The sequence below is a fragment of the Halyomorpha halys genome, unplaced genomic scaffold (assembly GCF_000696795.3).
Source record: "Halyomorpha halys isolate HHAL.00 unplaced genomic scaffold, Hhal_1.1 Scaffold214.1, whole genome shotgun sequence".
Classification (NCBI taxonomy): Eukaryota; Metazoa; Arthropoda; class Insecta; order Hemiptera; family Pentatomidae; genus Halyomorpha; species Halyomorpha halys.
The window spans coordinates 470,708-496,317 of record NW_027110944.1 but is presented as its reverse complement, the minus strand read 5'-3'; the positions used below and the strand labels follow the sequence as shown (position 1 = coordinate 496,317).

Below are 25,610 nucleotides of genomic sequence, written 5' to 3'. Positions count from 1 at the left end.
AATAACATTAAAAATAATTAGAAATGTATTTCACTAAAATATTAGTTTAATTTATGGCAATAATAATGTAAAACTAATTTAATGTTACTTTTTCAACAGTATATTCATTATTTCTTCCTCCTAATTCCAGCTTTATCCATAAATTATTTTGTCAGGTATTTAAATAGTACAGTTTTTTAATGAAATATTAATGCAATAAAGATTTTAATAAGGTCTTGAAAAAAATGAAGAATCAATTTCACTAAAAAACTGTTAATTATATATTTAAAAGTCGAATTTGTAGTTTAAGGACACAAAAATCATCTTTAATCTAATGCCATTTGCATATTTAATTTTCTTATTTGCGATATTTATCTCCAATGGTAAACAATAAATGCACAATTTCTTTGAACAATTAATGAAAATATTGTATTTCTATCATATTTTACAAATCAAAACCTTGATTGCTATATATTTTTCAGAATGCAGTTCGAAAAAATGTACGATCCTTCATAACATTGTATTACATCCATAAAAGAGACTCAAGAATAGAAGAGCCACTAGCACAAAATCAAGTAGATTGCATAGTCCGAGAACTTCATTTGTTTGATAAGAACTGATTGTCTAAATAATTGACTATTCCATTTGTGGATGTTTAATTTTTAAAGATATATAAATATATATATATATATATATATACGGACAATTAGAGTATCAAATAATGAAAGAAACCACTGAATGGCTTGATATCTGAATATCTTTTAAGAATTATGATTTTCAGTTTTTTAATATTCCTTTTCATTTCAGTCATGAAAAAGAATATTCAAAAACTGACTAGAAGGTAAGATTGAACATTATAGCATTTGAGGAGGATAGCACTTTCATTTAAAGATAAGATTATCACTTGGAAACAATAGCTATTGGAATAGCAAAATAATGCAAAAACCCTAATATATATAATTTATTAACTAGTTACTACTTGCTTAAAATTATAATTATATAATTGTTAATTTCTACATGGATTCTGTCAAGGATTTAACATAAATAAAAAACTTAGTAGAGTACAGAAAATTTAATCACCACACCATAAAATAGAAACAAATTAAAAATGTCAAATTATTTGTTTGAAAAAATAATATTTTGACAGGTATTTATGCAAATGAAGACAGTTTGATAGAAACTGTTTATAAATTTTGACATACATATTTCATGCATATTTTTATATGGAATAGAATAATATAAACTATCACAACAAGATATATAAATACAAGTTTTTCATTGCGATATTTTTTTAATAGTATTTATAAACAAAATAGATTGGGACTTTAAACCACATTTATTAGATATGAATAAATATTTGGATACAACAATTAGTTAATATATAATTTTTTATAAGTATTTCATTTGGACTGAAATAGCATATGACTAGTATAAGTAATATTATATTGGACACAGTCAAAATAGTATATTAGATACTATTACAAATCGCACCTTTGGAGATGTATGACTAAAGTGTTATTATTTTCTTTTAAATTACTTAAAAATCTGAAATTCTAAAAACACAATTTAACAGTAGTTTAATATAAAAAAATGGATGTTAATACTTTTATTTGAGGTATAATTTATGTCCCATTTTTTGCAAGACATTACTTTAAAAACATTGAAGGGTGCATTCTCGTAAGTTATGATTTTATGACTAGGTCTTTGTTTTTCCAAAGGTGTGATATAATGATACGTCTAACATATATTCTAAAAGACCATAAACATACATATGATTGGTATGATATTCACATTTAAAAATCTATACATGAAAAAGATGTATATATACAATATGAAAGATAACAAATGTATCTGATTTAATAATAAACTATATATAGTAATAAATAATTTGAATTTATTAACAAGATATTGTTTTCAAATTTAATAAAAAGTAAATAGAATGTAAAAAAATAAAATTTCAGAGCTCTTTCTCGTAAAAAAATATCAAAAATGAATTGTTAGAAATTATAAATTCACTACACTACCATATATCACATAACATTATTAATATAGGATCAGTTTTAAAGAACTTGTAAATATTTACAAGCAAAAAAGCCTGAATTGAAGAAGTTGTAACTACACTTTAACACACATATAATATAGGAAGTAAATATGCTGAATAAGAGTGATACAACATGATAAATGACCTCTATTATTATGGATAAACTACCTTGGTAGCTAATCTATCAGCTAAATAGATTTTAAAAATTAAAAAAATAAAGTATTTTTCCTAAAAATTATAACATAACTAAAGGATATTTTAAGATATAAACTAAGCTTAAATAAAAAAAAAAAATAAAAAAAAAATTAATACAAATTTTAAATTTTAAGCAATATATTTGATCATTTAATCACTATGCATTAATAAGTACAGTAGAATCTTATTAATCCAGTCCTATATCGAGATTTATAGCACTAGATTACCGAATTTACCGCATTAGAGGAAGTATATTTTAAAAAATTCAACAAATTAACGTGAAAATTTCAAATAGTTGTCAACAAAAGCTAATTTTGTTAAAGTTTCTCACCAATTATAGTTATCAATCAATTTCTAAACTTCTTAGGAATTAATCCATTTATCACTAGTACGAAAAAGGCACCTTTCTCATAGTTTTATTACAAAAACTTAGAATTTTGCCTGAAACAGATGTTTTATGCCAAGTTCTTTTATGCATGAAGTTTACCTTTGACCTACAAAAGAATCATTTGTTTTATAAGTTTTTCTTACATTTCATGATAATTCATTACTCTTAAAGAATGATTTGATTTGGTCCTATTTCTTCTTTATGTTGTGTATTTTGCTTGACTAATACTGCACTTCTTAATCAAATCAGTTTTCAAATCTATCATCTTTTTCCAAACATTTAAAATTTCACATTTTTCCTCAAAAATTAATGTAACATATTTTAGTGATGATGGACTTCACTTTTATTATACTCTTATTGCACTGAGTAGTACACCAATTGTGAATCATACAGTAATGTTCAGTCACCTGATTTCACAGATATGTGGAGGAATGAAAACAGCCGATAAGCCAACGATTTCAGAACACCGTATTACTGGACATGCCAGAACATGAAGACTGTACTGTACTTATTAAATTTATGTATAAAGTTATAAATACATACGAAGTATAACATTAAATTGTCAGTTATTTAACTTTTTTTCTTTATAACTTACTTTTAGTAAATAATAGCCAATTAGATAAATAGAGGTCCTTTGTTTTACATAAACTCACCAGATGAGATAAATCTGAAATTGAGAAATATTTATGTAAACCTTATAAGCTAGGAAATTTGCAAGCCAACATTTAATTCTAGTCTTTGTAAGAAAATTGTAAATTTTATTTGAGAAAATAAAATTTGTGTATGAAATTTGTTATTTAGAATGGTGAAGTGCCTGATAATGGGATGATGGTCCCAAAATCTTGTAATGAATAAATTAAAATAAAATTGAAGAACGTTATTCACTTCACCTCATTATATAAATCTAATCTTTCTAAAATATATTTCTATTTTTAAATAGATTCATTTGGCAAAAAAAGGGATAAATTCTAACTTTGGATGTTCAATTTCAAATTTCTCCTCAAGTCAATCAATAATTTGTATTTATTCATTGTTTATTATTACTAACAATGAGAAATAGTTATTTATTTCAAATAAACAACCCTGTCAGACAATTACTAGCTTACTAGCTGATATCAGAGGCCACTTGATTGTAATTTACCAAGTTTAATAAAAATTGTCACCTGTTTTCGAGAAAATCTTATGAAATCGTAAACTCAGTTATATTGAGTAACATTTACAGTTGTTCAATTTTAAGGAAAAAAGTTGTAACATTTCAGGGATTGCCATACATACAACATTTTGCGAGACTTGTTTATTTGGACTCAGGAGGCCTCAAAACATATATTTCCATTAAAAATCAAATTCGAAATCTTTTGACAATCCCAATAATTTCTCTTTCTATATATTACAAACCTAAGTAAGTGAATGTGAAAAAAAAAATTGTTTTATAAAACCTTGGTATGAAGTAATTAAAATTTTATATGGTTAACATAGTTATTATAACACAAACCTCCCGTCTGTATGTAGGTATCAATTGGCTTTTTCATCACTTTTATAGGTATGCCAACGTTGTGACAATGGTGAGATGTTCTCATATTAGTCTCAAATATTATACCACAAACAATAGCCATTAACTTGCCATCCTCTCCAAACATACCTCCTCCACTATTACCACTATGAGTGATACAAGATGTATAAATAGGACCTCGCTCTTCATACTTTAAAACTGTCCCCTTACTCACCAGTTGCAAAACATTATCCCAAAAATATTTATAACCAATCACATACACAGCTTCTCCTAAAAATAAAAATATATATACCATGATGTAAACCATAATGATGGATATCAGATTAATTTTTGTGCATGATAATGATTTTAAATAATAAATTACTATTGCACCAAGAAAAATATTAGAATGAAATGAATCAATTTAATGATTAATTAAAATCACTACACACGATTCATAGAACATAAATTAATAAACAAAAAATTACTATTAGTCATAAATTGTTACTATGAAGTAACAATGTTAACTAATGAGAAACAGTCATATATTTTTTTTAAATTACTGACATGGGCACTAAAAATACTGGTGTAAGGTTATTTATTATCTGTCACACAACTTGAGTAACACTGTAGACTTGCTACTGCATCTCTTCCTTGATGCTGTATACATTGGAAACAAGGAAATATAAATTAATGTTACATCCAAATCATGAGAAATAAAATAATTAGAAATTGAAATTTTTAAACCATGAAAAACTGTATTAGTTTAATAAGGTGTTTATTTGCAATGGATAATTTTTTTTACATTAAAGAATTAGGTGGTTTTTGAGATGTATATAAATAGTACAGTCAAAGATACGAATGAAACTGCTAGGACAGTTCTGTATACTCAAGTCGAGGAAAATTATAATAAAATCTGGATATAGATTAGATATTTATATATCTAAATGAACAAGATGGAACAGAAGAGTGTCAAGCGAGTAGAAGAACATGAATAATTCCCATTAGCCTAATGGGCATACTGAGCTGCCAAGCTAAGGCTAAAAAAAAAAAAAAAAAAAAAAAAAAAAAAAAAAAAAAAAAAAAAAAAAATTGGATATGATAAAGCGTTATTCTCAAAAAAGTACATTCATACATATAATCTTGTATTGGTTATTGATGCATTAATGTAACACTAATGCCTAATGGTATAGCATGACAAAATATCAGGAAACATTAGTGTGTGAAGTGGTCCTAGGCCATTGACCCATAATAGATGGAAAAGTAAAAAAAAAAAATTACCACCCTTCAGTATTAGTACTGATTTTCCAGAAATTTGATATTAACCCCTCAACATACTTGAAGAATTAATAATGGACTGTATGCATACATCGATGTGAAGTCAATCTTTTTTCCCCATAAGGTCTTTTGTTTCCTCGTAACAACAGAACATCCTTCCAATCAGTAATTTTTGGAATATTAAATACTCTTTAAACACACATATGGGTACTTTCATCTTCCAACATCACATTTATTCTAGCTGCACAAGTAACACTTAAAATTATTTTTAAAATATAATTTAAATGTTTTGATTTTATAATGGATAACATTTAAACAGAACTAATTTGTAATTATGAAAAATCATTGTGGATTAGAAATAACGATTTTGAGTACTAAGATTAAACAAACAATAGAAGTAATGATTTATTTGTGTCATATAATTTTTGAGTTTATTTCTCTGTTCTAAGCAATTACAATACATTTATAAATGGCGAATGCTAAAAATATTTAAGTTTTGCAATAATGATTGGTTAAAAATCCTCTTTTAAGGGTGGCCACTCCAATGCCTTTCAATGTAGATATTCATAGCATTCATCACTTTTTGATAAAAAAAAAAGGTTCTGAATGACCAAAAATGTATACAGTAAAATCTTGATAGTACAAAATTATTGTTTTCGGAAGATCGTTGATTGGCCTAAAGTTTCTGACATTATCTTTACTCTAACATTATTTTATATCTTTTTTCTGACAAATGTAACGTGTTTATTAACTGCCAATACCCCTATTCCTCTATCCCGTTTCAACCTTCAGCTCATTTTAGTGCTTACTTGCATTCAGTAAGATAGATGTCCTATTTTGTTCACCATTTTCCTATTTTCTTGACATTTATTTTATTCTATCCTCTGTTTCTGTCTTTTAGTGTGTACTGTATTTTTTATATTTCTTTTTATCTACCATTTTAATTGTTTTATACCTTTTTGTTATTCTTGTTTATTTTTATATTCTTTAATTTACTTTGTTTTTTTTTTTTTATAAATTTTCAAATATTTTAAATCATATTTAGCAACACCTGAGTTTACTTTTTTCCATGCTATCTATTCCTTTACTTTGTTACATTACTTTAGTTGTTTGTTTCTTTTATAGCTCTGATGAAGCCCTGCAAAGTAGGGCTAAACGTTGGCTCACATTGAATAGTTTATTACTATTTTAGTTTTTACTGCACCCAGATTATCTTCCTTTTTTATATTTTTTTAAATAATTATTTTCCTATTACAACATGTAGATCATTTCTAGTTGTATGCAAGCTATTACTATTAAATTTCTATAATAAAGAAGTATAAATTAAAAAAAAAAAAATTATGCATTGTTTTGACCTGGATTCCCTATTATGGATTATTTAAATTGGATCCTCAATAGTTCAGAATATATGACAATCGGAGAACTTGTTGGTCCCATATCTGTTGGATTAGTTATATTTGATATTATTTAATTTATTTATGATTCCCAAATAATATATATTAGTATAGATTTTTTGTATCTATAGATATGAATTATGATGAATAAATAATTAAAGAAGTAATTTTAAAGCATAAACATTATTTTAGACATATAACTGAAAAAAGAAAGATGTTATGAAAAGGTGGATTATTATTTTGTTAAATATAATGAGTTTGTATAATTAGGAGGGTGTAATTATTAAGTTGCATCATGATTGTTTTTAAATGAGTTTGAATATTAGTATTTACAGTATTAATATTTGTACTATAATCTTAAGTTAATAATTACTTAGGAATTCCTTTCTTAAATAAATCATTTTATACAGTGACTGAAGAAAATATTTGTACACCAAGTTTTTTTTTATTAAATTATGAATTTATGCAATAAAAAAAACCTATTACTTCAGAAATAAAAAGTATATTTATAACTTAATAACTACAAATAAAATTCAAATGAAAAACTGTGTTCATAAAAAAACAAAACATCAAATTACAAAAAATACAGAAAAAGTATTTGCACATCTGGCGTTTCATTAAAATTTTTTTAATTTAATACTTTATATGAAGTCCCTTGGCATCTATTACTGCTTGTAAATGTCTTAGCATTGAGTGGACAAGGTTTTTAATTAAATCTGTGTTAATTTGTTCCCGTTCTTGCTGTAACAGATCCTTCAGGTGGTGTCTTCCGATTATTTGGTGTTTTTGAACATTTTTATCTAAAATATGCCACAAATTTTCAATTATGTTTATGTCAGGAGACTGTGGAGTGATATGAAGTGGTTGGTGAATGTTAAATATTAACCACTCTCTAGTTTTGTTTGCTGTATGTTTTGGATTATTATCATGCATAAAAAATATTTGGACCGAAAAAGGATGAATTAACAAGGGAATTTAGAAGATTACACAATGATGGCTGAATTAAGGGACCTACACCCGGTAAATATAATTCAAGTTATAGCATTGCGGCGTATAAGATGGGCATGTAAGGTTGTAGGGCTTAGTAACGAGTGGATCCCTAAAATGTTAATAAAAACTGTACCAACGGGTAAACGTGGGAGGATTGCGTTAAAACAGATTTAGTGGAATTGGGTTTGGAGGGGTATCACAGGAAGGATATATGCAGAGAGCGTTTGGTGGTATTGGCATCAAACCTTCGGGTTCGTTAGGCCTTTATTATTATTATTATCATGCATAAAAATATACCGATCCTAAATTCCTAATTTGGCTGCACTGGTTAGCAGGTTATGGTGAAAAATCTTGACATAATCCTCTGCATTTAAAATCCCTTCATCAATAGGCATGAGATTTCTTACACCATTATAAGCCACACATCCCTAAACCATTCACTCCCACCTCCATGTTTTACAGTAACTAAGACGTTTTACTTCCTGAATTCTACACTTTTCCTACACCATATCGCCTTTCTGCCGTCAGATCCAAATAAATCAAATTAACTCTCATCAGATAATAATACCTGTTCCCAAAAACTGATGGGCTTGTCGATGTAATTCATAGCAAATAAGAGCCTTTTTTTGCAAATGGTTTGACTGATATAAGGTTTCTTTCGCGGGACCCTACTGTAAATTCCTTCAGAATTTAAAACATTTTTAATTGTTGTAGTGCTCACAGAGACCCCAGAAATCGATTCGACCATATTAGCTAGGACACCTGCAGTAAATCCTGGATTTTTTATCGCCTCAGTTTTGATTTTTCTTTTCAACATCTCATTTACTTTCTTTGGACGCCCTTTGCAGTTGTGCTTCTTTCTTCGAATCTCTTAATTAAGTATATGACAGTAGAAAAATTAATACCAAACAAATCCGCTATTTTGTGATACGATTTTCTTTTATTTCAATATAATATAACTTTTTAGCTAGCAGCACTCAGTTCACTTATTTTTGGTATTAGGATTGTTTAAATTAAAACAAACCTAATAGATTGAAATATTTTATTAATACTGAAAGAAAAGAGCAGGATTATACTCAAGTAAACAGACAAGAGCAAGTAAACAAACATAGTGAGCAAATACTTTTCTCCTTGTGTTTATATTATGTTTAAATAAATTTTTATTATGATCAATATTTTTAATTGAATTTATACTGTTTTTTAACAAGTTTTAATTGTACTTTTTATTAAGGAACCTCAAACTATTTTATTATTATTTAAATTCAGTATATGAAGAAAAGACTAGGTATGCAAATACTTTATTTTGTCACTGTATATTCAAATGCATTTTATATGTAAACAACATGCTCAAATTCACTTCAACATGATTTAAGTATTTTTGTGATTAATGCCACAATATTTTTTTGTGATATTTCAATTTAAATATGTAAACTGCTCAAGGCCAAATTAATAGGAAGTCCATTGGTTCCCTCAACTGAGACAAGGGAAAATAGCATTCTTTATATGTGAACTACATTGAAATGTTCAGCTATACAATTGAACTGAGGTTTGTAAAACAATGTGAAGTACATAAAGTTTTGGTTTGAACAGAAATTCATATCCTTCATCTCGTGAAATTAATTCAAAAAATCATTCAATCATTAACTAATCAGGTACTTAAGATGATACTGAATCTGGCTTTTTAAAAAAGAAATAATCGGAGTACATCAGGCATTTCAGGAGATAATGTCTCATTAGCCATGTACCTTTAGATCTGTGACATCAAAATGGTGTGAAGTTTTTTTCAGTTATGTAAACATAACCTTTTGATATGTCAATGCCAGTTTCTACTAATTTATTACTTTAATAAGTAAACTTTTTCTAAGATTAACAGTATAACAATGGTTAGAATAAATCTAAATTAAATGAATAAAGTAACTAAATACTAACTCATTTTGTAGTTACAATAAACTGGATCAGAATACAGCTAAAGAACTAATTATTTATTCTAGTTCAGGCATAAGAGCATTTTAAATTATATTTTTATTATTATGCATTGAGATACAATAGATAAACATCAAGCAAAAACACAGAAAGCAATAGGGCCTGACTCCAATAGTATGATGTTAGAATGAGGTTTTGCAGTGTGCTCTCAACTTGATATTTAAGTAACAGTATCATTTTAAATGTCCTTATGCACCTTAACAGGGTTTCTTCAATGGAGGACCAAAACTCATATCTCCATTCAGTTTAAACACCTAATCTCTAGTGACATTATTAAGTATCTTTACATTATATGACAGCTTAGCTGAGCTAGCCAGTATTACAGTAGCATAAATAATTTCTACAAACAATGAGGGTAGGTTGGTAATTAAGTAACCTGTAGACCATTAGAAGCAATGTATTGTAGGACTGACTCACCTTGCAGAGTGATGAACATGTATACCCATAAAAGGTTGTAAGCACTAATCAAGGTTATTACAAAAAATAATTGCCATCTACAACCATCCAAAAGGCAGTAAACTCCAAAATAGATATAAGATTTAGTTCAGGTAAATGTGGATTACATCTTTACCAGAGCTCTTTTTGGTGTTTACACCTAGAAAAAGTTCCCATAGCTAAGGTGACATCCAAAACAGAAAAATGTGTTATCCACAACAAATAATCTGTTAAAATAAGCTAAATACAGGTCTGGGGTCTTCCTAAACTTTTCAAGGACCATATATTTTTTATCTAACCCCAGTTCCTGTTTCTGCTCATTTAAATTTGAAGGATTACAATGTCAATGCCCTCACCTCTTATGTAATGTTGCATAATGTTCCAAAAGCTGCCTCACGTGATGGACAAGGTTTATTTAAAGGTTGATCTGAGGCAGCTTTACTCCTTCCCTAGTTATGGGTGCCTCCTAGTGATCTGCCCATTGACTCAAGTGTCGTTGACAACAGAGGCCTAACAGGCATTTCCCCAGAAGAACCAAGAGCCACAACAGTTTCTTCCCTCACAGTGTCTAGTAATTTCAACCCAGAGGTAGTTGTAGGTTTAGGATCAGGTATTTCCTGAAACATGAGTCTCTTTCTAACATCAGATTCGGGTGAATTTACAACTTTAGACCCTTTTTCCAGTTCTGCTGTACAAGTCTGTTTATCTTCATATTCAATTCTTTGTTCAGTTTTCTTCTTTTTCAATGTCCTTACAATTATTTTCCCAATATTAAAATAAAGTGAGAAGGTATCCCATCCGAGCTTCTTAAATACGTCCTCTGGTATACGAAAGATACCAAAAAAACCATCCTGCTCCTCTTTAATACATAAAACAGACCAACCACTGAAATCAACTATAGGGTTTTGTACTTTCAGTCTTGTAAGCAGTTTTTCAGGAGATAACTTTTTTCCAGAAAAATAAGCACCTGCTTTAATACCTTTTACTAGTATTTCAACACCTGCTGTATGGAGTGACACATCATCTAACCTGAAACTTTTAACAACATTATTCACCCATAGTCTTGAGGATTCATCTTTGCAAATGAGGACGCAGGCCCCAGAAGTGAAATAGTGATCTTCAAATCCAGGATACAAACCAGCTTCAGGTTCAAGGGAGTCAATCCTATCCACTATCAAGGTTACTACCTCTTCTGCTTGTTCAAACGTTAGGTGGACCTTAGGATACCCTTGGGGTACAATTACTGTCTTCAATCCTCCAACAGCAGCTGCACAATTGGACATTTTAGGCTTTTTAATATCTGATATTGGAATAAGATACTCAGCCTGAAGACGTTTCTCTGACTGCTTTCCTTCCTGGGCAGAGTAATCAACCCTGGAAGTTGATGAACTTCCAGATCCTCCTTCAACTGATCCAAACTCCATTTGCTTAAGTAACCTAAGTTCACGTCGGTGGGTTGGTGTAGCTTTAGACTTTTTTGGCCTATTTTCCTTAACAGAAGATTGTTTGTTCCCAGGAGAAACAGTATCAGATTTACTAGCAACTGTGTTTCTGGCTTCAGTAGCCAGATTTCTTAATAAGTCACCTGCAGGCATGTCATCATATACTTGGTTATCAATGACCTGAGATCTAGAATCAATTGGAAAATTTTCCATAGAACTTTTAAACTTTTTTAAAGAATCTGTGAACATCTTGTTCCCACGAGAATGGGAGGAATTATATTACACTGCAAGTATTACCCCCTCTACTTGCAGCGGGCTAAATCCAATGGGGTGCGCCTGGTGCCCCAAGGGGGTCGTTTAATGCACTATATTTTTATACAGCCTGTGCTATTCAGTCCTCAGCACGAGCTCCCTCAGCCTTGACTTGGCTGTTTTTATTTTTACTCAAGGAGTCTTCTCAGGGAAGGTAGCCCTGAGGTGTGTAAGTGTAATTGACCTTGTGTCAGTGTAATGTTATATTGTGTAACTGTATTGTGTAGTATCCTATTTAGTCTAGCTTCTCTTTTGAAACCTTACCAACAAGGGTGACCCCGCCAAGAATTCATAATTCTAGTTGGTATAGCTAACATATTCCTTGAAGCACACAAGCCCCCTCACCACGACAAGGTAAGGATACTGATAAGGGGGTCATGAAACTGTTAATCACTTTTAAATTACATTATTTGAAACAATAATTAGAAATTTATACAATAGTAGTAAAATAGTAATGTTCCAAATAACAAGAACAATGTCAATCCCCTGGAAGTTCTTAAATGTATAAATTAATCCTCTTCAGATCAAGTCATGAATTATAAAGTTTCTTCATGAAAATCTGACCTGATAATATGCCTTATGAAAATTTCAGGTAATAGTAAAACACCTCTACTTAATATAGCCTTAAATAATAAACTGGACCTAAAAAAGAGAAATTGTTTTAAAAATACCATTTTACCAACATGTAAAAAAAAATATTATTGATTATATTAACTATTATAACTTATTGTTGACTATAAAATACAAAAAATAAATATTTGATAACCTAATGTAAATGCTATACTTACTATGAACAGCTAGAGTTGATAAAAACAATCAATAACTATTAAACCATACATAAATAAAATCAGAAACTATTATAAAAAGATATATTGAAAATCAAATGAGTGGGAAATTTAAACATGAAGAGATTATGTAATGCTCAAGTTCAGTTCCAAAGCAACATTCAGAAAATAAAATGACTCCACTATAAGCACGTCAAGTTTGACTAATTCAACTGCCAATTAAAGTTGACATTTTGGTATATGCTCAACTGTAAAACAACTCATACAACATTTACTTACTCATGCACTAAAAATTTGTGTCATTTGAAAATCAAGCATGGTCACCATTGGCTGTAAAAGATACCTTGTTCCTATCAAAAAATCCTAAATTATTAGTCTACAGAAAATAAATTTAAAAGAAAAAACTCAATATCTTTCTTATATTATCTTATTTCTCTTGAACTTTCACATTATGGATTATGATTTAGATAATTAGATTCTTTTCAATTCTGTTATTGTTAAAACACTAGTTCACTGTGTAAAAGTTTAAGTGAAATAAACAAAGTATCTAAAACATAATACATTTTGTTTAAATACATTGTCTCAATATTATTATGTTCCACAAAATTGCTGCAGAATTCATTAAAAAAAAATCCCTAATGTTTTCCAGTAAGTAGGTCTAGCTGACAACTCATCAGGGCTTAGACCCTTATAAGCTTCCTTTGTGAAAAAAAAATGGTTCTAATTGATCAGAAAATACACTTAAGGAAATGTGAGGATAGATATCCCTTCTACTCTATTGTACGTCCTATGCAAATAAGCGTTATCTCCTATCATCTATCTTTTCTATGACTTTATATTTATACCTTTTATAAAGCTCTATATTTATGCCTAAGATGTTTTACCAAGAAGATATGATGCAATGATGCCAGGGGTCAAACAAAATCCAATAAGTTTTCAGCCAGATCAATTCAGTGTCATGGATAACTTTGTTATTGAGTTCTTAAAATTGTCCTTCATAATTAACTTCCTCAAAATATCAGATTTGACAAGTTAATTAAAGTTTATAATAAACTTTTGAAATCAATAGAATAGTCCTACATGGTTTAGTTTAAGAATAATTTCTTATAAGTGATTTTAGGATTAATAAAATATTAGATATTGATTTTTTAAAAATGGTAGTAATATATAACTAGAATTATGCATAAAAATGTTGCTTATATTATTTACTTTGGTGATTAAATTTATATATTAAATGATAATAAGTGGCATAATTTTTTATTTGTTATCAATAAAGGTATACCTAATTAATAATTCTGCTTCTGTTCTTTCCAGATGACATGATTATGTAGATTCCTTTCCTTCACTTTCAAAAATAAATTTACATCTTACATGAATACTGCCGTAATAATAAATATTAATAAAAATATGAAAATTATAAAAACAACCACTTTCATACAAGGTTACTCTATTTTACCAGCTAATCAGTTTACTTACAAATAAATAATACCTGCTTGATACTTTATTATATTTTTTCTACAACACTGTTCCAAAATAGTATGACAAAAAAGTCTTTAGTTTAACCTAATATTTATTAGATTAATTAATTATTATATGATTGTTTGAGAGTGGTTTATTTTATCATAAACATACACAATTTTGATCCATTTTACTATCAACTTTTATTCTTAAAAACTCTCCAACATTTCGGCCCTCAGGCCATTTTCAAGGAAACAACCTTACATATTGATGTCATTGTTTTTAATCTCATTTGCAGGCTAATTGCCCATGTCACATATAACTTTTCGTATCTTAAATTTAAAAACCCTTGAAGATGAATAAAAGTGAAAAAGAGGAGATTGTTTGTTTAAAAGGTTTTTTAAATTTAAGATACGAAAAGTTAAATGTGACAAGGGCAATTAGCCTACAAATGAGATTAAAAACAATGACATCAATATTTAAGGTTGTCTCCTTGAAAATGGCCTGAGGGCCGAAACGTTGGAGTTTTTTAAGAATAAAAGTTGAGAGTAAAATGGATCAAAATTGTGTATGTTAATGACTAATATTTATTGTCAAAAGTAATTTTTAAGCAATTACCATGTATAATACAGTATTATTTATCAATTTTATAAAAATTAATGATTTGGATATTCTAAAGAAACTTTACCTTTGATTGGACTTATGTCACTAAATGTACAGCTTGGCATCTGGATATCAGCATTTATTTGAAGAAATGCAAGATCCAGAATGTCATCTTTTGAAGTGCAACATAAAATCCTGGCAGAGTAAGGTTTCCCACTAAAGGTGACTTCAACATGTGTATTATCACCCTTTAAATAAAACATTTTTCAGAAACTTGTATACTCATTAATAATTAACATTTTGTTTTTAAAAAGAAATACTAATAAATTGATTGAGATAGAAAGAAGAAAAGATATTGTTCATAAATAACGAAGACATTTTTTAATAATTTGTGGGAGTACCTACTATATCTTAAAAGTAGAAAAACAATTTTTTTTTTCTGCTTTACAGGTAATGTTCCATTTAAACAGAATATTTGAACAAGTCATGCTACCCATACTATAAGCATATAGCTAATTGCAATTAGTAGCACCAGCACCCCATGTGGTCAAAATAAATAAAAGACACTCGATAGTGAGCTGTGGCCCAAAGCAGAGAGAGAAGAGATAGCCATAGTTTTTCTATCAGATTTTCTTCCTGTCTTTAATGAAGATTATGATGGAAGAGTAACTCAGAGAAGCAGCTTCCCAATTGGGCGAAAATAGAGTGCCGGCAAGAGAGAAAGCAAGAATAGAGAGCAAGCCGCCTTCTTCCAAGTAAAGATCCACCCGGGTGAGTGCACTCCCCTCACTTTAAAATTATAAAATTAAAATTCACATGTTTCTTTTGGCTAACCCTTCATAACCTGTAATTACCATAGATTTAGTATTTCTCTCTTGTTCAGCAAACCTATAAATTGTAAATAAATTCATCTTTGTTCAATTCAAGTCATTTAATCAAATTAAAGTCCACTCATTAACCCAACCAACATTCTTTAGTGAGGTAGCATCTGGCATTCAGTTGAAGGTGCACTTCATACAGGTAATGTTAATAGTGAAATATAAAATAGCATTAAATAATGTACAATACACAATCATTAATTTACTGCAATATAAACTTTTCTTTAATATGAGATAATTTGAAACAAATAAAATACAATAAAAACAATCAGCCATATTTCCAATACATTAAATTGAATAAAGCATATATAAATGGATGTTAGTGAATGGTCTTATAACTATGGTCTGTATCATTCACACCATAAATCCTGTAAAGGCACATTAATTATAGTATCCTACGAAATTGTGAATGTAGTGAAAATAAGCCCAATAAATAAGCAGACAGTTAGACAGAATAAACACTATTTAACACAGATTATTATACTAGAACGATAGATATAGTAAACAAATAATAACACAATTTTCAAAAATATATGCAAGTGAAATCTTATGGAATAGGTTACAAGGATGACTTAACCCATTGATTGTGATAATTAATAACCACAAAAAACTAAAAATTTGATAGAAATTACAAATTTTAAAGACTAAAATTATAAAACATATGTATCTAACATATGGAAACACATATTATTTATGAGAATGAAAACTGAAGCTTACATAATTTATAACATGACTGCATGTCACCAGTAATCCTTTTTCATTTAATAAAATGCCACTTCCTCTCGTTGATGGTGTTTTTATTGGTAAAACACAATTTGATACACCTAAAAATTATAGAATTACTTTAAACAATCATTATTATATTTATAAATGGGTAATTGTGCTCAGAAAAGTTAGAGGAGTTTTAAATGATTATTGAGTAAAGCAATATTTACTTAAGTAATTTCTTTGTAACACTTTGATTTGTCTATACGGGACAGCAGAAAGTAAATATGGATCGGTTTTTAAAAACTTCTGATACTGTTATATTAATTTTTTTTTTTTACATCTTTCTCAAAGGTTAACCCATAATATTGTCAATTCTAATTCCTTTCCTTAATAAAGGAGGGGATGTGAAGCTATCTTTGCACTTTCATTTTAGTGTAAAACCATTTGTTGATCAATCAGGAATTTCTCTCGTGTCTATTTATTGTTAAAAGACTTAATTGAATTAATTAATGTCAGTGAGCAGGGAAAGAGTAGTGTACACAAACTTGCTGTATAATTCAAAATAAAGATAATTCCAGGAATATATATTGTTTTTTCAAGCTTTTTTTTTTTAATAGAAATAATATAAGACCCTATAAATGTACATTTTTTTGTGTTTTGTGTATTATTATCATTAAATATGCACAATTACAATCCTGTACTTTTTTTCTTAAAAATCTGTCTTTAAGTGGACTGGATACTTTTCTCTATGTGGTAAAATATCATTCCTTGTAGGTGTCCTCCATAACAAGGAAGTTAGATACAGGTATGCACGCACACACCCACACACACATCCAGGTAAAGAAGGATTCTCAGTAGAAGCTATTGGATCAGTAATTGAAACAGCCCATACAAGACCATGGAATATGTCCCAAATGGCAGAAGACCTAGGAGCCACTCTAGGATGTCCTATCTCAACTACATTGAGCCACTCTGTAGGGCGAGGGGGAAGGACCTCTAACAGGTGAGGAACCTAGCTAGCAATAGGGAAGAACGGCATTACTGGCTAAATACTCCTCTATGCTGAGAGGCACTAAAGAAGACGACGACAGCCTTTACAGCAATTACTAAATCATACAGGAGACAAATGGTTTAGAAGTAGGCATAATGAACGGCTTTTTCATGTTTAGAGAGAGGAAGAGCAGAAAATAACCATCAATCAGAAGCTACAGCATTGGAAGACTGCAGATTCCAGGAGATGGTCTTGCAGGTTGATACCTAATGTTGGTCGTCAACATTGTGAGGTGGATTTTTATGTAACCTAACTGCTGACTGGACCTGGATGCTTTAGAGCCTACCAGTACTGCTTTAAATTGGACAACAGCACAAAATGCCCTGCATGTCTGGCTATCGAAGAAACAGTGGAGCACATGTTTTTTGCTTAAATATGATTTGCATAAGAAAGAAGCGAATTGGAGAAATTGTGTGGAGGAAGCATCACACCAGAAAACTTGGTGAGCCATAAACTGTGATCAGACCAACATTGGGATGCAGTGAAGAGATTCTCCACAGTTGTCCTTAAGAGGTTGAGAGCGGAAGAGAAGGTATCCTATGATGCTGTGTGCGTCATCACAGAGATATTTCTTCCAATAGATCTTTTGGCAGATGAACATAGCCAGATTTTTCAAAGGAAATGAGAAGAGCTGGATACTCACTGGGCTACATCAGCCAAATAAGAGAGAATTCAGACTTTTGAAAGATACCAGAGACGCTGGAATGCCACATCTTCTGAAAGATAGACCTACTTTATGATTCCCAATGTATCAACATGGATATTTCGGAAACAGAGAGAGGTGGATTATTACCTCACTCAACTGCTTAGTGGGCATGGTCGCTTCAGGGCCTACTTAGCTGCTTCAAACTAGACGACAGACCATCGTGCCCAGCTAGTGACTCTGTGGACAAAACATTCGTTCTTCTGTTGTCTAAGTTTTAGTCAAGAAAATGAAAATCTAGACATGAAACTTGGTAAAGTCAGTTCTGGAAAACATAGTTACTTTGAAGATGACTAGGCAGTAAAATTGGAGTGCTGTAACAGATTATGCGCACGCACGCACGCCCCTCCCCACACACACTCACATGCACATGCACACACACACACCCGACGTTCACTAGAGCAGGAAGATCATCTATCATCGATCATCGATTTGACATTTGTGAGTGGTCGCCTGCATTGGATTGCAACTTGGAAGGTTTGTAGATTTTATACAAACAGTGATCACCAGGCTATATTGATTACACTGGATACACCTACAAGAAAGAAGAGTTGTTGATGGAGAACCAATGGCTGGAACATGAAGACTTTCGATGGCGCTATGTTCCCTTCAGTGTTGGAGAATGAGTGTAAATTGAAAGGGTCAGCTGAGGAAAAGGCACGTATACTGACCTCTTTTATATCTGGGGCTTGTGATGCAGCTATGACCCGTTTAAAACCTGGCAAACATCATTCCTCAGTGTACTGGTGGACGGATACTATTGACAATCTTCACCGGTGTTGCAACCAAGCTAGAAGAGGTTACCAGCGAGCGAGATGTCTACCAGAGTTTTCAGTGCTTCAAGAAAAGTTCAAGAGACTAGAAGGAACCTCCGACAAGCCATTAAAGAAAGCAAACGACGGTGCTGGAGAGAACTCTGTGATGAGGTGGATGCAGACCCATGGGGTAGACCTTACAAATCAGCACTTAAGAAACTATGTAAAGGCACGATGCAGCTCCCCACGAGATCAAATATGTAGACAGTATTGTCAGAACACTATTCCCTGAACAGGCGAATACTACTGAAAGTATAGACAATATATATAACAGATTTTCCACAAATTACGCAGGAAGAAATAGGGGACATCTCTTCTGACCTACAACATGGTAAGGCATTAGGATTGGATGGAATTCCTAATGCAGCTCTGAAGGTGGCTCTCAGGAAACGGCCGGATCTTTTCGTCGATCTCTTCGATTCGGGCATTCGTGAAGGCTCAATTCTGAAACTGGAAGAGACAGCGCCTCATACTTTTAACACTGCAAGATGGACCTTTATAATAGATGCCCTATGGACTATGGCGGTGCCAGCCTATCTTATGAGAGTTCTCACAGACTACTTCAAAGATAGAGTTCATTTTTCAGACATTGGCCAAAGATGATTAGAGCTTCAAACTGGACAACACCGCAGAATGCCCTGGATGTCAGACAGTCGAGGAAATCGCAGAGCACGTGTTTTTCACTTGCATTTGTTTTGCGGCTGAAAGAAGTGAATTGGAGAGGGTGTGTGGAGGACGCATCACACCAGAGAACGTGGTGAGCTATATGCTACTCTCAGACCAGCTCTGGAAGAGATTCACCACAGTCGTCCTCAAGAGGTTGAGAGGGCTAGAAGACATGACTAGCATGGAAATATGAAAACCATGCGAAGAAAGTGAGGCAGCACTCAGCCATTTTCCTCTATGAATTAATGCCTAGTGGCGGTCCTGTGGAGAGGAATAAACAAGTGTAGAGTGGTGGTTTTAGTGGGTAAAAATCCCACACACAGATAGGTGCGGGCCTATCCGTGTCTTTTGAAGATTTCCATCGACCTTCATAAAAAAAACATACACACACACTTATGTAAAAATTTGCCATTTCATAATTATACAGAAAAAATAAATGAAATAAAAAATAAAGAAAGAAATTTTAATTCTTTCGCCTTAACTTCTACGTGCAATAAATAAATCTAAAATGAATATGTAATCTATAGGAAATAAGAAATATTTAATAAAAACTTAAATATAAAAATTAAAAATACAATAATACACTTACGGTGAATAGGAGGTTTTTCTTTCATCAAAGTTAAACGGAAGGGATTAATACGAAAGGATCTATGTCGGCAATAAGCCTCATAAACTATATAAATATTACAACACAAGTTAAAGCCAGTGTATTCACTGGAAAGCATAAACTGTGTCAATACCAAACCAACCAATTCAATGGAACCATTACAGCTATGGACATAAAAAAAATATTATAATATAATTTACATAATATAATCAATTAATTGAGTAACATTGATTGCTTATGCTACTTAACTAATATTATAATATAATTTACAACTAAAGCCAAGACTAATTAATTTAAATATAAAACACACCAAATAAATTTGTTATAGTAAATATGATTACTATATTAATAAATAGTCTGGAGTGTGACTGAATTATTTTTTCTAACAAAAAAGTGATATAAAAAAAAATTATATTCTATAATGAAAAAAAAAATCAGAAATTTAAAACAAACAAAGAAAAATAAAATGTGGTTACTTGTAAATAGGTCCACCTTCACAACCAGGTGATAATCGGGAATCCGTAATGAACAAGCCTCTGTCAACTATGTTGCTAATTATTCCACTAGAATAACAATTAAGAAACAAGTGATTTCCGAATGGTGTTGAAACTGTCAGTACATCTTGTCCTTTGCATAGTTCATTTTGATTAAATATAATTCCAATGTTTGTGAATTGCTCATTAATAGAATCATCAATTCTGATAAATAAGAAATGAGAAAATGATTTAATGCTGATAGAATCTAATCCCATATCATTTTTGATTATAGCATTATTCAAATCATTTGAATAACAAACATATGCTATAAAGCCACTTAATGAAAGAACTCGGCCATTTTTTTCTAAAGATATTTTGATATCAAAGCTCTTTATATCCTCCACTTTGTTAGATAAAACATATGGTAATACTAATCCTCCAGTAGTTAAAACATAATCATTAAATAATAAACCAGATTGTTTTATCTCATAATTTTGATAAGTAAAATTCAGTGATACTCCAGTTATTTTCTGAAACAAAAAGGTGTAATGTAACATATTACCATCCTTCCAAGTTAGTCAGAAAATAAACAAGAAATAATGACCAAACAGGAGTCATATAAAAAGTTAAATATGTTAATAAACTTATAAAATAACTCATAGATGATAAAAAAAAAAAAAACCATAAAACTTTGCGATGAGAATTATGGTTAGGCCAGTATCCAGTCTAAAACCTAGTCCATTAATAAAACATAGGAAATAGCAGTAAAATAGAGTGACATTTACAAAATGAAACAAAAAAAATTTGCACCTATATCGAAATATTTAAACAGAAACGTTTAACCTCTTTGGCGACTGTTATATAGACTCATGTACTCATCAAGTTCATGATTTTGTACTCGCTATAACCAATGTTATCTAGTTTATCTTATAAAATATCTTTTGCTTTAGTACTGTTTTATCAAAAAAGCCTTACTTCGTTCTTTAATAAATAAAAGAGGTATAAAATTAATTAGGACTTTATTTGAACCAGATGCCACAGTTGATGTAATGATTTCTCAGCATGATCAATAGTTGGAAGAAGAAAAAATATGAACGGTTTATGTTAAACATTTCTATGCAGCAACCTAATGAGACTTTGACCTAAATAAAGAATTTGTTAATCGACTTCATAAACATGTAAGCAAGTGCAATTTTGAGAAGTTAGTAGAGTTATAAAAGCTAGAAATTGAATAATTTGTGGCTGTATAGTTACTGGAATAACTAACCCCCTACTGTGTAAGCAATTACTTCCCAAAAGGACTTTAAAACTGCAACAAACAAGAGAGTTATGCATTAGAGATGAACAAGCGGAAAACCTTGTATCTAAAATTGAGGAAGAATCTCAGTCAACTAATAGTTCAGTATTTGCTATAAGAAATAAACCTCTGCCTTGGTGTAAATTTTGTGGAGGGCAACACCTTAGAGCACATTCTCCAGCAATTGGTAAAGTTCACTATAAGTGCTAAAAGATGTACCACCTCAGTACTGTATGCTAATAGAAATCTGCTTTGGTGAGAAGAGTTGTAAATTCGCCCCAGCAGAGTTTAGCAGCCAGTCAGATCAAGATGATGCTATTTAATTATTTAATGAGCTCCAAGATGGTTCATTTAAAAGAATTTTTTTTAACCTGACTGTCACTGTAAAGAATAACTATAAGACTCTTAAATGTCATCTTGACAGTGGCACGATGTGCAATGTAATTGGAAATTCAGATTCACAGAAACTTCTCCGAGAAGCAGAGCTGAAATTTAAGCCAAGTACAACTTTCTATGGAGGTGATTCTCAGATGTCATTAGGCCGACTTGAATTAAATATTACTTGGAAGAATAAAAGTAAAAATATCCAATTTGAGCTAAATTGGATACCCCTTCATACCCCTCTCCTAGGGGCAGAAGATGCTTTACAGAATGGTCTAATTATGTTCGATAATGGGGTACTTCATGTTAAAAATGACTGATCGAAATAACATTTTAGCTTTATTTGCAAAGAATAATATGCTCATTATGGTAATCCTTAGTTCTGACCACGGCACTTCTCTTTCAAGCAAGAAATTTCTCAAATTATAAGAAATTCAAAATTCTGCTGTCTTTCCTGTATCACTACCAGGCTAATAACAAAGCGAAGTCAGCTGTCAAAATATTCAAGAACCTGAAATGGAGGGTGAAGGAAGATGGAAAAGATTTTTCTAAAGTCCTGATCAAGTGGAAAAACGTCTCCTTAAAGGACATAGGTTTTAGTCCAGAAAGCTGATGATGTCTCAAAGAACCAAAGCATTGCAGTCAATGAAGAACTGCTGGTGCCTTGAGTTCCCAAAGGAATCACAGAAAAATGTATACTAAAGTACCTATGACCATGGCACTCAAGTTATACTTGATGTTAAAGAAAATCAAGAAGTTTAGGTGAAACTGCATCCTCAGGTATGAGGTGACACATATGTAAAGAAAAATGTGGTCAAGAAGGAAGGTTTAAGAAGATACCAAGTGCTAGAGGAAGAATCTGATGAGTAGGTGTTTCATTTGGACATAACTCATTAAGAAGAGAGAGATGTTGGGAAAAGATTTATACCTCTTAGGTGACTATTATGTAGACTCATGTGTTCATCAAGGTACGCTTTATTATAGAATCAAGATTGTAGAATAATTATTAATTTGTCAAAATAATTCAAAAACATCCTTGGATTAATTGGCAATCTGCTGTAGTGAAACATATTCTTACAATGACAAATAATCATTTGATGCTGTTTTACTACTGAATGGATTCCTAATATGAAATTAAGAACTAATGGATTTTCAATCTTAAGAAAAAAAAATGAATTAAGGAAACATACTGTCAATCATTGAAGGAACAAAACCAGGTAATTGTAGATACTGCCAGAACCTATTGACAATATCGGTTTGTATAGGTGGATTACAAAAAAGTAATGTAAAATCTGGTTTATCAGTACTTTAGCATTATCATCTTTTTATGTACAGCTTTTCTAGTGTACACCACAATGGATGTAAATTTGTTTCTTACAAATCTATACAAATACATTCGATAATCAAATTCTAGTACGTAATTTTGTGGTATAGATTTCTGTGACAACTACACGAATAAAAAATAAAACTTGGTAAAGGTACAGTACAGGTAATATTAAAAACTCAAAAACAAAATTGATTAAAGGCTAATATTTATCAAGATAAAGAAATTAAATTTAATAAAGTAAAAAATAATACCTCATTGAGATTGTCCATTTCAGTGACAAAATAGATGCAAGAAGTAACACTGATCACAAAACACTAAAAAAAAAAAAGTAAATCTATAAATATAAAAACAAGACATATGAAAATTACAAATAACTCACAATTTACTAAATTATGTTAATAACTAAAAAAAAAACTAAATAATTTAAAGCATAAGTTGTACCCTACATTGATGAAAATTACTTCAAAGCTACCTCATCAAGAATAAGTAGAAGGTATCTTCCAACTGATTACCGGAATAAACAAACTTTGAACCACAACAAGCAGACTGATATCATCTAAACATAGTCAAAACCTTATCACAAGGAGGTAAAATTAAAGGTTGCATGACATTCCTGATTTCATCTTTAGAAGTAGCAATTATTTGTATTTTTAACATCAAAGATATGAAGGTAAACAGCAAGAGTTTTAGACAGACAACTAATATAATCGTATTTAAATTAAACTTGTACTAACAATTTTTTAACGAGTTCATAATACACCTTGTGATAAGGTTTATGTTTTAATGATTAGTGATTCTGTACGCATGCACATTAGGTATTTATTGACATCACGCATGTCAGAAAGAGTTATTGATTACAATAATTCAACCAACAAACGGTAATAATATTTGATAATATCCTGTAACAAAACTGGTTGACTTTTAAAAAAATGAATAGACCTTTATAAGATAATGAGTGAATATAACCGAGTTTAATAAGTAATTTTGTTAATATTCCCTTCTTTATTAGTGAAATAAACTGAAACGTAGAAAATAACAACAGATGATTAACTATCACATATATACGCCTTAACAGTGAACTATATTTCCTTTATTGCGGCAAAAGTGTTAGCTACAACTAGATAGTTACAGTCATGACATAATTCACTATAATGACAGTTTTAGAGTTGTGACAGTAATTTTACACTAAGTTTGGCCCGATCAGTAATAGTACAAGTTATGTTAGTTGACAAATAGCCCCATTAACTGCCACGTTTAACTGTCACATGTATACGCCTTGACCGTGAATTGTCACAACATAGCAACCTTACCAAATGTAATGACGATAGGTGGGAAAAGAATGTTTATACATTTGCCCAAAAACTTTAAATTGTAACAGCCCCGGACCCCAAAAATAATAAATAAATGGATCCACCCCAGGCCCCGAAAACAAATACACCACGGATCCCAAAAACATATTTTCCCAAGAGCATAAAGTTATATCAGGCCAGAGCCCCAAAAATAATCTTGCTCAGAGTTCCAAGCACCAATATACTAAGGACTCTACAAAGAAATTTACCAGAGACCTTAAAAATGTATTCAGCCTGGGCCCCAAAAATAATCAGCCCCGGTTCTCAATAATGATTCCAACCCATGCCTCAAAAATAAATCCATCACGGGCCACAAAAATAAATATGTTATGGGTCCAAAATGGTCCAGGAACGCCTACGTTCTAAACTTCAATATCTAAGGAAAATAACTTGTTAGTAATAGAAAAACTGACTAATGATTAACTAAAAAAACTAGATCAAGGCAAGTGGGATACTGCTCTAGCGTTCTACATATAACGTAAAGCCATTTTAACCGAAATCCTCGATCCCCAACAATTATTCACTAAGGTTAAAATTACCCGAACGTGTAAAAATACGCAAATCGACAGTACTGCTCCTC

The 25,610-nt window shown here is 30.7% G+C and overlaps 1 protein-coding gene across 7 annotated transcripts; it reads right to left on the bottom strand.

Moving 5' to 3' along the window:
- Positions 1 to 1,036: 1,036 nt before the first annotated feature.
- On the bottom strand, positions 1,037 to 24,531 carry LOC106679671 (serine endoprotease DegS). Of its 7 annotated transcripts, none has more exons than XM_014418954.3 (8): positions 24,123 to 24,495; positions 23,933 to 23,995; positions 20,677 to 21,206; positions 20,183 to 20,364; positions 16,368 to 16,474; positions 14,858 to 15,020; positions 4,096 to 4,383; positions 1,037 to 3,270 (listed from the first exon to the last, which is right to left on the bottom strand). In XM_014418954.3, exons 2-8 carry the CDS (start codon positions 23,948 to 23,950, stop codon positions 3,188 to 3,190), a joined length of 1,371 nt encoding a protein of 456 aa, XP_014274440.1. In that variant the 5' UTR covers positions 23,951 to 23,995; positions 24,123 to 24,495; the 3' UTR covers positions 1,037 to 3,187. The 7 variants fall into 7 exon arrangements, 5 of the variants coding, with proteins under 5 accessions (XP_014274440.1, XP_014274438.1, XP_014274439.1 ...); XM_014418952.3 differs by having other exon boundaries at positions 24,128 to 24,495; XM_014418953.3 differs by having other exon boundaries at positions 24,154 to 24,495.
- Between the last annotated feature and the right edge of the window lie 1,079 nt (positions 24,532 to 25,610).